Source organism: Molothrus ater, chromosome 11 (assembly GCF_012460135.2).
Source record: "Molothrus ater isolate BHLD 08-10-18 breed brown headed cowbird chromosome 11, BPBGC_Mater_1.1, whole genome shotgun sequence".
Classification (NCBI taxonomy): Eukaryota; Metazoa; Chordata; class Aves; order Passeriformes; family Icteridae; genus Molothrus; species Molothrus ater.
In genome coordinates this window covers 16366862-16381898 of record NC_050488.2, presented here as the reverse complement: position 1 = coordinate 16381898, position 15037 = coordinate 16366862, and the positions used below count along the sequence as shown (strand labels likewise).

Below are 15037 nucleotides of genomic sequence, written 5' to 3'. Positions count from 1 at the left end.
GGGGGGATATGACAAGGAGTAATGGGTACAAACTGAACAAGGGGAAATTGGACAAGGAGTAACGGATTCAAATTGAGCGAGGGGAAATAGGACAAGGAGTAATGGGTACAAATTGAAAAAAGGAAATTTAGGCTAGATACTCAGAAGAAATTATTTCCTGTGAGGGTTGAGAGGGGCTGGCACAGGTTGCCCAGAGAGGCTGCGGCTGCCCCACCCCTGGAAGTGCTCCAGGCCGGGTCAGTTGGGGTTTGGAGCGGGAGGTGTCTGCCCACGGCAGGGACTGGAACCGGGCGGTCTGTAAGTCCCCTCAGGCCCTGGGCTGAAGCTCCGCAGGCGCTGTGAGGGCGGGCGCGGTGCCCCGGCCCCGCCTCCCGGACGTGCCGGGCCGGACGCGGCTGCGCCGGGCCCGGGTGCGACGTGGATCCGGCGGCGCCTGCGCGGGGCCCTCGCTCCGCTCCGCTCCGCTCCGCTCCCTCAGCGCCGCGCCCGGCCCGGCCCGGCTCGGCCCAGCCCGCCGGCCCCGCCGGCAGCGGGGGCAGCCGCGGGGAACGGGCGCTGCGGAGCCGCCGAGGATGAGCTGGTTCAACGCCTCGCAGCTGTCCAGCTTCGCCAAGCAGGCGCTGTCGCAGGCGCAGAAGTCCATCGACCGGGTGCTGGACATCCAGGCCGAGGAGACCCCCTGGCCCGACGCCGTCATCCCCGACTACGGAGACGGTAAGGGCTCACCCGGCCGCTGTGCCGAGCCTCGAGCCTCGCCCGCCTCCTCCGCTGTCTCCCCCTTATCCTAGGGAGGTTTAACCGACCCCCCGCCCAAAGCCGCCCCGGGTTTTATAATTCAGAGCCCCCTCTGGTTCAATAATCCACGTTCCGCTCCCTCCCGTGCCGGGGGACACCGACACGAAGCCGGGGCAGGTTCAGTTCAGAGCCTGGCTGGTGTCACCAGTGTCCTGCTTTTATCGCATAGGTAGCACTGAGCTTCATATCCCTGCTTCTCGAGGCGTTATTTATTTAGATTTGTTTTGCTGAGGAGCTAATAAAAACTCAGTAATATAAAAGGGGAAATCATGCTCTTTTCAGAGGCTTGCATGGATTCACTCTCTGCAACAGGAGGGGCAGAGTAGAAGCCGAAAGTCTGGTCCATGTGAACCAAATGAAATTTCCACTTTTCGTGGCTCCCAGTTCATAATCCTCCAACATCTGTCGAAAGGAATGTGCTGGTGGAAAAGTTGTCATGGCTATGAGGAAGTGTCTCCCTTGTGCATATGCTAATGGAGAGCCTGAAGGAATGGTCAGCCCTAAGCTGCTCTTTGGAAGGGAAGACCAAAAAGGAGCCCTCGTGTTAGAAACTCCCTCTAAATAATACCTTAAAGATAACAACAATAATAATAACAACAATAATAACGAATAATAATAACAATAAAATAATAATAAACATATGGGAAATGAAGTCATCTGGAATTAGTGTCATTTCTACAACTACGTCTAGAAAAACTATGTGTATTTGGAGGAGGAGGAGGTTATTTCCAGGTGAAGCCACAGCAGAGTGAGATTTCTGAAAACTGACAGCTGTAGCGACTGAAAATGTTTTCCAGGTTGGTTGCTCAGCAAAGGTCAGTTTGGGATGTCTTTGTCCCTTTGAGGGCTTGGCAGTCATGTAAGTAGTCAGGTGTCACCTTAAAATGCAGAAATCATTTATAGAAAACTCTGTCATGCTTAATTTCTCAAAGCTTTAGACTTGTCAAAATTTTTAAAATTTTATTTGTATCTTAGTATTTATGGTAGTTCTGTAATTCATAAGAAGAGCACAAAGATCAGCCTGCATCTGGTTTTCAGGGAAAGCCTTGTTTTTAAGAGATGTCAAAATATGTTCTGAATGTTACAGTTAACTCAGAAGTTTTTCTGAAGCTGTTGAATCATGGACAAGGTAGCAATAAGTGAGATGCTTGTAGTAATAAATCACATGTTTGTAGTATTTTGGGCAACGAAAACAGTAATTATCTGGATTTGAGATTTGAGGCCAACAGCTATCAACTGTTCTGAAAGTAGAAGCCAGCTTTAAATATTGTAACTCAGCATTTTTACTAGATGCTGCTGTATACAGTGAGTTTGTTTTTAAGTTATGAAATAACTTAAAATAGTTATGTTATGAAATAGTTATGTTACCCAGATTATGTTTGTAGGTACAAAATTGAATACTGTTTTTTGGCTTCTCTTTCTTACTTCAGATGCTACTGAAATTTGATGCTGAAATTCTTGTTCTTGCTGTTGACAAGTCCTGGAAAAGTTGCAAGAAATACAATAATTGGAACTGTTGATGTTGTTTTAGGGCAGCTTCAGAACTGAACAGTTCAGTATTTCTCTACAGAGAGACAAATTCTCAGCTGGACAGCTGCTGATTTTTATTGTCAGCTCCATGCTGATGTATGAGGAAAAATGAAGTCTTGTCAGAAACTGAAGGGCAAGAGCCCTTCATGCAGTGTCAATTCTGCAAATACTTAAAGCTTTTCCCCTCTGTTTTCTGTAATGGTGTGTGAAGTGTTTATGTGCTGCTTGCAGATAACTTTTAAGACCTTGTAATTTTTTCCTCCTTTTTAAATCAGTATAATTCTCCTAACTACAGCTTTTCATGTTGTTTTGCCTGGACTCCTTTCACTGTAGGGAAGCAGGAGGCCACATTTGCTTTTGCTTGTAGCCTTCAAAGTGTTGGGTTTTTTTTGCCTATCTCCCTTTTTTCCTTTTCTTTTTAGGCACAAATTCTCTCATAAGTGGAGGATGGGACACATCTTCCTGGGGCTTGAACTCAACTACAGAACCCCAGAATCAGCCAGTATCGCCCGTAGCCATCACAAAGCCCGTCAGGAGGACGGTTGTGGATGAATCTGAAAACTTCTTCAGTGCCTTTCTCTCCCCAACAGATGTTCAGAGTATACAGAAAAACCCAGTGGTGTCCAAACCTCCAGCCAAATCCCAGCGACCCAAAGAGGAGGTGAAAAGCTCTTTAAAGGAGTCTCAGCACTCCAGTCAGCTGGAAGGGCCAGTGACAGCAGAGACAGAGGTCGAGGATTCCTCCGGAGCTGTCCTGGACTTGAAAAGCCTTGATATTCCCAAGGAGAAATTAGAAGAGAATGCTGTGCTTAAATCTGATGGCCAGCATGAAGCAAGCACAAATGAAGTTACTGACAAAAAGGTGTCTGCTCTAAATTTTGAAGAACCTGAAGATTCTCCTACTGAAAAATCCAGTGTAGGAGGAGATGGAGCAGGAGGTGCACCCGAGGGCACTTCCCAGCCCCTTGGAGCAGGCACGAAAGACCTGGGTTTGGAAGGGAAGGAGAGAAAGACTGAGGACAGACAAAGCAATACCCCATCACCTCCCATCAGCACCTTCTCCTCAGGCACTTCCACAACCAGTGATATTGAAGTTCTGGACCACGAAAGTGTGATAAGTGAGAGCTCAGTAAGTTCCAGACAAGAAGCCGCAGATTCCAAATCCAGCCTTCACCTCATGCAGACGTCGTTCCAGCTCCTGTCCACGTCTGCCTGTGCGGATTACAATCGCTTAGATGACTTCCAGAAAATGACTGAGAGCTGTGGCTCCTCGGATGCTTTTGAAAGAATTGATTCATTCAGTGTGCAGTCCTTGGACAGCAGGAGTGTCAGTGAAATAAATTCAGATGATGAGTTATCAGGCAGGGCTTCTGCTTCAGCGTCTGTTGCTGTCAGTCCTTCCGTGCCAAAGACAGGAAACGGTTGACGCCCTGAAAAATAAATCTGAAAACTTGAATGATGCTCCTGTGCTCCATGCTGAGGAAGCTGAGATGGAAGAGAGTGGGAGAAGTGCAACTCCTGTTAATTCTGAGCAGCCAGATGTTGTTTTGGTTGCTGCTGTGCAAACTGTTGAAGAACAGGTGGTGAAGGAGGAGGCTGAGCCCCAGCAGGATGCTGGGGAACAACTGGTAGAAGAGGACACTGAAAAGCAAGAGCTTAAAAAGGTAAATAAAACATGTATTGCAAACACACCTTTTAATTGCAAATGAGACTCCTGACAGTTCCTTACATTGTCCTATATCTCTTAGATCAGCTTATTTGAATGAATTAATCGATGCTGAACTATCTGACCCTGTAGAAAACTGTCCCTGATATCCTGCAGTGGAACAGTACTGGTAACATTTCTGATCAGATACTTGTGGGTTTCACCTGACCCACCTGGTGGTCATTGTTGGGAATTGTGAGTAAGGGTGGCAAACAGGAAGCCTAATAAGTCAAATGTGTTATTTTAGTGTTTACATTTGTATATTTTCTTGTACTTTTGTTACCTGTGTTCAACTTTCCAAAACTTGATATTAAGAAATTATTTTGAGGATGTGAGCTAAGAGCTTTAGACCCCGAGTGAAAGTTTGCCTCCCTCATCTGAGGCTGTTCTGCTGCTTTGTGCTAATGTTTCACAGAAGAGACTTTCCTATGGAAATTATTCTGTAAAGAACCTTCGGAGTCCTAATGCTTAATGTAAGCCAGAGTTTTACAGACTAGCAGCTCTAGTTAAAAACTTCATGTATAATTAAACTGTATCACAATTGATGATTTTTTTCAGGAACTTACTTGAGCTCCATGTGCTGATTTATTAGGATTTCTACAGCTGTAGTAAACAGTTGTCTTTATGTTCAGGTGTGTGGCAGAAACATGATAATCCTCACTGGCTTCTGCCCCAAATTCCTGAAACATTGACCACTTCAATTTTAAATAGTCTTGTGAGGGAATAGGAGGAGGGAGAAGGGAAAGCCTGCCCCTCTTGTGTTTTAATTGTCCCATTAATCTGATCTGTATCTATAAAACCTTGTCCAGATGATTGATGCATTAACTGAGAAGCTGGAGAAGAGGGAAATACAGTTATTGAGCACTAGTAAAGAGAGGGCTCGCTTGGAAGAAGCTTATGATAACCTCAAAGAGTAAGTATGAAAATACACTCAGTGCTGGAACTGTGACTTTGCTGTAGTAAAATAATAGATCAAACAAGGAGCTTTGTGACTGGAACAAAGGTTCCAGGGGATGTGCACTCTTTGGGAAAGGTGGCAACAGTGATGGCATGTGCTGTGATAAGGTTTTTTAAAAGACGTTATTTTTTGGAGCTAAAATCTCTTTTGAGGGGGGGCTGGAGAAAGAGTTTTCAGTAGGAATGACAAATGTGGAGAATCAGTCTTGGTTACTAGTAAAGATCTTTATTATAGGACAAGATTCAGCTATTAAGAGAGACTGACTTTGCTGATACAGAGGGATGAACCTGATTTACTGAGTAATTTGTTGACTAAAATGTAGGCAGAGATACTATGGAAGAAGGGCTGGTTGTAGGGGAAAACCTGAAATTATTATTTAATTTAGTTAAAGTTAAAAGTTGTATTTGGAAAGTTGTATTTACCAGCTCATTGATCAAATATTGAGTTTTAAAATTTACAGATGTATGATGCTGTTGTTTAATGACTAAATTGATCCTAACTTAAAAAATAGATGAAATAATTTACCCTTTAAATGATACAGATTATGGTTAACTATAAAGGACTTTTTCAAGGAGCAGAACATTTAAGATAAATCAAGCACTTAGTTCTGTTTTCATGGGTGAACTACTGAATTGATAAAGATCTTTGATTAGGACTTCTGATACAGATGTCAGGTTTTTTGACTTTAGCTTATCATGTGTAATAAAAGTAAAATGCTTCTGAAAAGCATTTAAGACAACTTGTTGCAAACTGTTTGGAGTGTCACATGCCCATGCAACTGTTCTGAAATGTTCATTTTAAATGCAGTGAAATGTTTAGAATGAAAGAAGAGAGCAGCAGCCTTTCATCTCTTAAAGAGGAGTTTGCTCAGAGAATTGCAGATGCTGAGAAGAAGCTCCAAGTAGCCTGCAAAGAGAGAGATGCAGCTAAAAAGGTGATTTGGCTTTTTTTATTAAATTAATATTTATTAGTTTATGACACAATTGAATTTCTTGAGGAAAAACAATTAATATTAACCAAGGGAAAAGCATGAGCTGCTTCCAACCATCCAGGCTGCTTGGTGTTCAAATCTTGTGTTCTTGCATCCATGCTGTGAACCAGCTTGGGGAACTCATTTAACTGGGAAAAAAGAGATTTAATGTGAGCTCTCATTCACCTTGTCCCAAGTAAGTATTTGCATTGGTGAGGGAGAACGGCCTGGGGATGTGAGGAAGGGCTGAAGAATGGGAATGGCTTCTTTAGAGGATTAGCTGGGAGGAAAATTAAGGGCTGACTGCAGATTGATTTGGAACAAGCAAAGAAATCTACAGCAGCAAAGTTTATGGGGTTTAAATGTTCTTGACCTGGTGTCACAGCATTTCATTTCTCTAGCTTAATGCAGAAAGGAAACTCAAATCTGACTGAAAAACAAATATTTTTCAGCTGTTTGTCACTGTGTTGACACAGCAGTGAGTTGAATTAGAAAAATTATTCAGTAGCTACGTGTGAATAGGACAGGTTGTTTTTTCTCTATTGCAGAAGTTTCAAGCAAATTGAATTGATAGGGAAGTTAGAACAGATTGTACAGAGGATTTACAGAGTTTCAGTCCTTGGAGGTTTTTAAAACTTGATGCAATAAGGCTCTGAGAAATCTGTTTTGATCAGATAATCTCCAGAGTTCCCTTCCAACCTAAATTGTTTTCCAAGCAAAGTTTTGTGAGAGGAAGGGCAGAAGAAAAAGGTGATCAGAGTAACTCACTCTGTTTTTCTCTCCGTGTATTTTGATAAACAATCTTAAGTATTTTATCCTATTATTTAGGAAGTAAAGACTGTTAAAGAGGAATTGGCTACTAGACTTAATACCAATGAAACTGCTGAATTATTGAAAGAAAAAGAAGAGCAAATCAAAGGCTTAATGGAGGAAGGTGAGAATTAACTTTTGTTTTGTAGTAAAAGTGTGGGGAATAGTTTGAAATGTAGTGGCCTTGCATGCAAGCCTTCTTTGTGTGGGGAAAAAGTGCTAAATTAGAAGCATATTGGATGTTTCTGAATGTTTGAAGCATTTAGTGAGTAGCAAAGTGTAACAGGAGGGGTCAGGCAGGTACAGGTGCCTGGAGAGGTGATTCCTGCAAGATACAGTAACAGGTGCTGAGAGAAAAAACCAACATGTACAGAACAACATTCCATGTTCCATTCAGAAGAAATCTAATGAGGGCATTGTTCATGGCATTTCTACAGTGTCCCCTTTAATACTTATTAGTTTTGGAATTGAAAGATAGATATTCAATAAGAAGATAATTTTTTTTTCTGACATGATGAGCTCTCTTGCTTCATTTTCAGAGCCTTTTACCTCCTATCCTCTCTCACTGTAGCTCAGTGTAGCAAGGGTATGTCAGGATAAGATAGATTTAAACTTAAGAACTTGCATGAAAAATTGTGAGAATAAATATTTCCATATTTACTGGAGTATTATTTTCATGGGACTAAAGAGCAAGGCTGGTGTGAACAGGGAGAATCCATAGCTTATCACCAGTATGCACTGGCTTCATGTTCAATTTCTTCACAGGAGAAAAGCTTTCCAAACAGCAGCTGCAGAATTCCAACATTATTAAGAAATTAAGAGCCAAAGAGAAAGAGAGAGAAAATATTAACACAAAACAGAACAAAAAGATTAAGGACTTGGAAGAGGAGTTGCAGCATTTAAAACAGGTGAGATATTTGTTGATTTTTTTTTTCCAACTTTTTAATATTAGCTGCAAAATTGCCTTTTGGGAGGGCTCTTGATAAATTGACATTTTTTTATTTTCCAGAGACTTCTCTATTTCATAGAATCCCAGAATGGTTTGGGTTGGAAGGGACCCTTAAGCCCATCCAGTTTTATCCCCTGGTGTGGGCAGGGAGACCTTGCACTATCCCAGGCTGCTCCAGGCCCCATCCAGCCTGGCCTTGGACACTTCCAGGGATGGGGTAATCACAGTTTCTCTAGGCACCCAGTGCCAGGGTCTCACCATTTCACATTATTGGAGCACTGAGCTGTGATTTATGTGTGTATTCCTTGTAAAACTGCAGTGAGGGATCTTCTCAGCTGCTTGTTTGCACTTGCACTGCTGTTACCATGTGAGCTGGAAAACCTGTACCCCCAAAACTGGGACAGTTAGTGATTGAGTCAAGACCTGATGAATTTCAGACCCAGGATGTGGAGTTGTGTGAAGCTGTGGTGAAGAGCAGCTCCCTCCTCTGGGCAAGGCAGGGAAGCAAATAAAACCTTTCTCTTTCTGCCAGGTGTTAGTCGGGTTTAGCCTCTTTATCCCAAACTCGTTGGCACTGTTGTCACTGTCCTCAGGCAGTGTTGTCTGCCCCACGTCCTGGGGTTTGTTTCATGTTTCTTGTGTGCACTGACAGGTTCTTGATGGCAAGGAAGACCTTGAGAAGCAGCATCGAGACAGCATTAAACAACTGAACAGTGTTGTGGAGAGACAAGAAAAGGACCTTACTAAACTTCAGGCAGAAGTGGAGGAGCTTGAAGAAAGGAACAGGAGTGTGCAGGCAGCACTCGACAGTGCCTACAAGTAAGCAAAGCAATCACACCTTCAGATTGTGGCTTTTTCTTGTGCAATGCTTGTGAAACATTTAAATGTAACAAAGTTACTTTCCAAGTTGCTGTTGGCATTTAAATGTACTGAGGTTTGTTTATTTCTTTGGTTCTTTCTCCTCAGGGAGCTTGCAGATCTTCATAAAGCTAATGCTACGAAGGACAGTGAGGCTCAGGAAGCAGCACTGAGTCGGGAGATGAAGGCCAAGGAAGAGCTTGGGTTAGCACTGGAAAAGGCCCAGGAGGAGGCTCGGCAGCAGCAGGAAGCTTTGGCAATCCAGGTGGGTCTGCAGTTCAGTAATAAACTCTGTAATTCATCAGGTGACTGCACTGAGCTGCTGTGTACACCTGATGGAATGGACCAGGTGGAGCTTGTTTTTGTGTACTTAGCAAACACCCAGAGGATTTCTTCCCTGTGGAACTTGTTCCATATTAATGGGTTGGTTGTGCTAACCTTTAAAATACTAATTTTATTTAGAAATACTTACAATTTTACTTTACAATTTTACTTGTCTAGATGAAATTGCTTTGGCAGCCTCTCTGTTAAGTTTGTGGTTATCTTACCTGTTAGAAGTTTTAGTGATAGTTACACTGACTTATCTATTTGTGTGCATGCAAAAATGAAGCCTTTACTTGTAAACAAACATATCACTGTTTGAAAATGGTGTGGGACTGTGGCAAGGAATAGGTGATGATATAACTTTTGGCAAGAGTTTAGCAACAATTTCTTGTTTATTTAGGTGGCAGACCTGAGGCTGGCACTGCAACGTGCAGAGCAGCAGGCAGCAAGAAAAGAAGATTATTTACGGCAGGAAATTGGTGAACTACAACAGGTACTGGAACAAACAGATGATGCCCACTGGCATCTGCAAGGAGGACTTCTAAAAACCCAAAAATAAAACGTTACCATGACATGAGCAGCCTGAAAGAGAGGCTTTATTTTCCTTGTTACCTGCAGTGGTTGTCCTATTACAGAGGAGCAATAAAATATTAATGTTTTTTAAATCGCATAATGGAAAAAATGCCTTAGTTTTTTATGATGCCTCTTAAATAGAATGTTCTCCTTTTTTAATACGAGACAAAATACAGGCATCAATTCTGTGATAGTTGTGTAAAATTGTTGGCAAATGCACTATGGATGACTCTTTATCTGCTTCTTAAGAATATTTTTATTGTTCTTAAGGGCCAGAGTATAGATTGTAGCCAAAATGTTTCAAATGATGCCCAGAACTCTGGAATTTCTGGGCCCTTGCTCTGTATCTAAAAATGTTTAATGTCTCTCCTGGGATTTCACACTTTACTTTGAGTTTGAAGCACATGAACGTTAGATTGTAAAGCAGTAATCTTAGAATGTAAAGCAGCTGCTATTTATTTAGATGAACTCTATGAATGAATCTTTGAACCCATCATATGATTTCAATTCTATTTGATTTGTGATTTCAGAGACTCCAAGAAGCAGAGAGCAGGAACCAAGAGCTGAGCCAAAGTGTAACCTCTGCTACACGGCCCCTGCTGAGGCAGATCGAGAACCTGCAGGCCACGCTGGGAGCACAGACCTCTGCTTGGGAGAAACTGGAGAAGAACCTTTCTGACAGGCTGGGTAAGATGGGAGGCTCCAGGTGAAGATGTGAGATGTGGGAAGGTAAATGTAAAGGGTTTAATTAACACTTGCCCAAAATGTAGATGGTGGATCAGGAGAGAGGAGCACCAAATGCTTTCCTGTAAAGAAATGGTCTGGGGGGGTTATGCCAAGGTTCTTGGACAGGTAATCCACTGTAAAACACTCTGTAACATGAGATGGTAAGGTGTACATGTCCTCACAGCACCTAAGGGCATAGAGACACTGAAAGTATTCCAGCCTGATGCTGAGATTCCAGATTGTAAAGTTTGGAATCACTTACCTGACCAGGTGATGATACAATATATGTATCATCATATTATGATGATATTATATTGTATTATAGTATCAATATATGTACATATATTGTATGATGATACATATCACTTACCTGCATAGGTGATGATACATTTGTTATTTGATACAGTAGTAACTTATTGTTTTAAATGAAAAATACATTAAAAGCCCAAAGGTGGACCCAAAGAAATTGTTTCCTTTCTGGAAGCCATCTGTAGTTGTATCTTGCATTCTAAAAGAGTCTGAAATCTGTTCATTCTGCATTGCTTTGATCCTCTGTGTGTGGAAAAGATTTAATTTCCTTTACAAAAGAAAACAAGATGTATTTTTTAAGAAAGGTTAGTTGCATATAAAAAAAAAATCTCAAATTCATTTTTGATATATAAGTAAGTGGCTGATATTCTAGATATTTGATCAGAAAAGGTTAAATTCCATGTTTTTTCTTACTGTTAGGGGAGTCTCAAACTCTTCTAGCTGCAGCTGCTGAGAGAGAACGAGCTGCTACAGAGGAGCTTCTTGCTAATAAAATTCAGATGTCTTCTTCTGAATCTCAAAATAGTCTTTTAAGGCAAGAAAATACCCGTCTTCAGGCTCAACTGGAAGTGGAGAGAAACAAATTGAAGAAAATGGAAACTGAGAACAGCAGGTGAGTTCATTTTTGGTTAACAGCATTTCTTTTTAATGTAGTGAAATGGAGTGTTGATATGACTGTGCAACGTGTTGGCACAACGTTACAAGAATATTTAAGGATACTTTGTTTCATTCTAAAGATTAAAGAGTGTTACATTCATAACAATTTGTAGCCTTACAGCTGTGTTAGTTTTTAAAGCATCTGAATCTACAGGGAATAGAATGGAGAATACTTATTCATTAACTTTACCTCTTTCCTTCCTCTGTGTAGGTATGAGGTTGAGCTAGAAGGGCTCAAAGATGAGTATGCAAAAACCTTGGAAGATGCAAAGAAAGAAAAGGTATTGCCTAGTTCAGCTTTGATCTCTGTTATGCTTGAAATCTGAGCTAGTAGGAGATGAACAGTTTTTATTTCTCTTTGCAGGCACTGCTGGCTACTCAGTTAGAAATGGAGAAGATGAAGGTTGAACAGGAGAGGAAGAAGGCTGTTCTTGTCCAAGAAGCAGCAAAGGAGAAGGTGCCAAAACCCAACATTTATAAGTCTTACTGATATTGTCTTTATTTTAGGAGACATCTATACCTGAAACTTTTAGTGCCTGGCAGGATCTTTCCAGTGAAATAGGTGTTGTGTAAGACTCACTGAAATAAGTTTTGAGTAATAGTCTATTTAACCTGAGAAGAGGTAAAATATGGACTGTTGTCTCAGTCCTCTGTGTTCTTTGAGCACTCTTGGATCCTTTTTCTTCTGAAGCTACTTGTTTCCTCTGCTCAGACTACCAGCATTGCTTCCACTGAATGCCTGTTTTGTTTCAGTGTGTAATGTTCCACATGCTTTCCAGCTGAAGTCACAAGTCACAGAGCAATCCTCAATAGTCATTACATTCATTACCACTAATTAGCAGTTAGTATTCAGTAAAACTATTTCTGTTGTTTGTTTGTTACTGTCTCCAGTCCTAAAATCTAAGTGCTTTCTCCTTCAGAGGTTAGCATGCTAGTAGATGCTGCCTGGAAAAAGGGGCCAGTCTGTTTTGAAGAGGTATCAGTAAATTATTAGCATGTGAAAAATCCTGGAATTTAATCTATACACTTGATTTAAAAAGAAGAAAAAGGCCTTTACATTAATTCTAAGAGATGTTCTTCTGGGTGTGAGATGTTCTTTCTGTGATACACTTGGATGTACAAAACTTCCTCTGAGTCTCTCTTGGCTACTTGAAAGAGAACCATTTTTTGGTGGAATTTGCAGCTTCTGTCTTCATTTCCTGAAAGGTCCAAGATCTTGACGATAGGCTGTATTACAGCACAGAAATTCTTTGCTATTGAACTTTCATATGTCTTAGGTGAGGGGCAAGTAGAAAATCTATCACACAGTGTTCTATAGTTGTTGGTGAGAAAAGGGAGGCTATTTATAGAATCTCTTTTAGCATGTTGTGAGTGTTTTTTTCCTTTTCCAACTGGTGATTTTGGATGTCTTTGTTTGTTTTTAAGGACCGAAAGTCATTCACAGTTGAGACTGTATCAAGTACACCATCAATGTCCCGCTCCAGTTCCATAAGTGGGGTGGACATGGCAGGTCTTCAGACCTCTTTCCTCTCACAGGTAGGATAGATCACCTATAATGGCTTTTTTCTTCTTGACAGACCACTTACTTTCCTCCTCAAGAACTTGTAGTGACATAGAAAATGACTCTTCAAGAGTGAATTGGCCTTAGACAAGGTAACATCCTGTGCAGAAACACCTGAAATCTGCTTACAAAATGTCTGTGACTGTAAAACATACAATTGATTTATTTTTACTTGCACTCCTGGTTTAGGGCACAGCCCTTGAAAACAAGCTTTAAGCATTGAAATGCTTGCCTAGCACAGTGTATTTTAAATCTTAAGTTATGCCATATTTAGGAGAGGGAAGATTCCAAAATGGCCATGTTTTTGTCTAATTTTCAGCTTCTCTAACCTTCTGTTTGTAGGATGATCCTCATGATCACTCGTTTGGACCAATAACTACCAGTGGCAGCAATCTCTATGATGCAATAAGGATGGGATCAGGTTCAAGTGTAATTGAAAACCTTCAGTCACAGCTAAAACTAAGAGAAGGGGAGATTTCACATCTACAGGTATCTTTTCAGAAAGTTTGATGTGTGTTACAAGAATTCTGTGAACCAGCACAGCTGTATAGGGATGAGCACAAGAAGGATTTGTTAAGTCCTTTTTTGTTTTGGCAAGGACCTATCCAGCAAACCTATCTGTCTGAAAAGTAAAATATCCAGGACACTGAGAATTGAGGAGAAAGTGAGAGTGGATCTGAGATGTGCTGTTTCACAGTCTGCTTAAGAATAAACCTTAATTACTGTGTATTTTGAGATGGTGTTTTATAAATACAGTGAATTTTTTCCTTCTCCTCCTTGTTATGTCTGTTTACCCTAGCTGGAAATTGGAAACCTGGAGAAAACTCGATCAATAATGGCAGAAGAGCTGGTTAAATTAACAAATCAAAATGATGAACTTGAAGAAAAAGTGAAGGAAATACCCAAATTACGCACACAGTTAAAGGTAACTGCATTTCTGGTGTAAATCCATAGTAAAATGTAGATAATTGTATTTCTTTAGGAGTAGACCTGTCAGTTTAGGAATATATTCAAATCTGTCTCTAAGCATAAGTGACTGAAGAGCCTGGTTTTGGTAGTTTTTTTTTTTTTTATTATTTTTATATATAGTAGAATCTAAAAGTGCCCACTCCATGGTTAGGGAGTCACTTCAAAACACAGTTGTTGGAAACATATGCTGTGCTAAACCAGGGAGAGACCATTTTTGTTTCTGTCCTTTAGGAACTTGTCTGGAACTGGATTTTTTAGTAGAGGAAAAGTTTTGATAAAGAGCATGGGCTTATGAGGTTGATGCAGAAGCTGAATATAGAGATACATAAACAGAAATGGAAATATATGAATATATGTCCAGTGGAGATACATACATAGAAATAGGATAAACAATTGGATCCTAATGTTTAAGACTTTAAATATTTGAAAAGTTTTGGAATAATATTTGAATACAGAATGTTCAGTTCTCTCATTTCCCAAACTGGTCATTCTTGTAATAAAACAGTGCAGTTTTCTGTTTTTAATACTTAAGCAACTGAACGTCAGGGTGCTTCAGGGTCCTCTGAAGCCAGCACTAATTCTTTTTATGATCTTTGGATTATCTTCCTTTAACATCTAGAATATAAATCCAGCTGTATTTAAAGCACAAAGTACTTTTGAAGTTTACTGAGTGCTTCACTGTGGTTACACTTTGATGAGGTGGTGCTGCCCTCATTTCCCCTGGCAGTGTAAAACACTGTCCAGCAGCAGCTTGTTTGAAGCTGACAATGAGAACCAGTGAGATAACACTGTGTTAAAATCCTTGCAGGATTTGGATCAGAGGTACAACACCATTCTCCAGATGTATGGGGAGAAGGCAGAGGAGGCTGAGGAGCTCCGACTGGATCTGGAAGATGTGAAAAACATGTACAAGACTCAGATAGATGAACTTTTAAAACAAAGACAAAATTAATTCCTCGTGGAACTGTTAGCATTGTATGGTGACAGACTGTAAAGATAACTGTTTATGTAAATGCTGAATTTAAATGTCTTGTAAAAAAATCCTGTATTATAGAAAATGTGACTATATAATAGAGTTCAGATGTTGACAGAAGAATCAATGCTTTAAGTGTCCTGTTCTGTCTGCAGTTAAATTATTTGTGCAATATTTAATTTTTTTCTTCAGTCATCCCTTATTAAGTTTTGTTAAATGGTGGGCCATCTTACTTAAGCAGCAGAATTTATGGTTGTTACCTTGGGAGACAGCACTGGAAGGCATGAGTAGTACTAAAGCAGCCCTTGATTCATAATCTTTGTAAACCTGTGAAAATCACTTTAGAAGTCTGTCTCAAGTGTTCAAATGA

At 40.7% G+C, this 15037-nt stretch overlaps 1 protein-coding gene across 1 annotated transcript; it reads left to right on the top strand.

Annotated features, from left to right (window-relative positions):
* Positions 1-520: 520 nt before the first annotated feature.
* TMF1 (TATA element modulatory factor 1) lies at positions 521-14790 on the top strand. The gene is given in 18 exon segments (XM_036390949.2): positions 521-714; positions 2748-3739; positions 3741-3989; positions 4840-4943; positions 5796-5922; positions 6787-6892; positions 7534-7676; positions 8370-8536; positions 8684-8840; positions 9300-9392; positions 10003-10159; positions 10928-11120; positions 11376-11445; positions 11529-11621; positions 12590-12700; positions 13068-13214; positions 13525-13650; positions 14503-14790. Coding segments are annotated over 18 exon segments (3321 nt in total). The 5' UTR covers positions 521-572; the 3' UTR covers positions 14647-14790.
* The last annotated feature ends 247 nt before the right edge of the window (positions 14791-15037 follow it).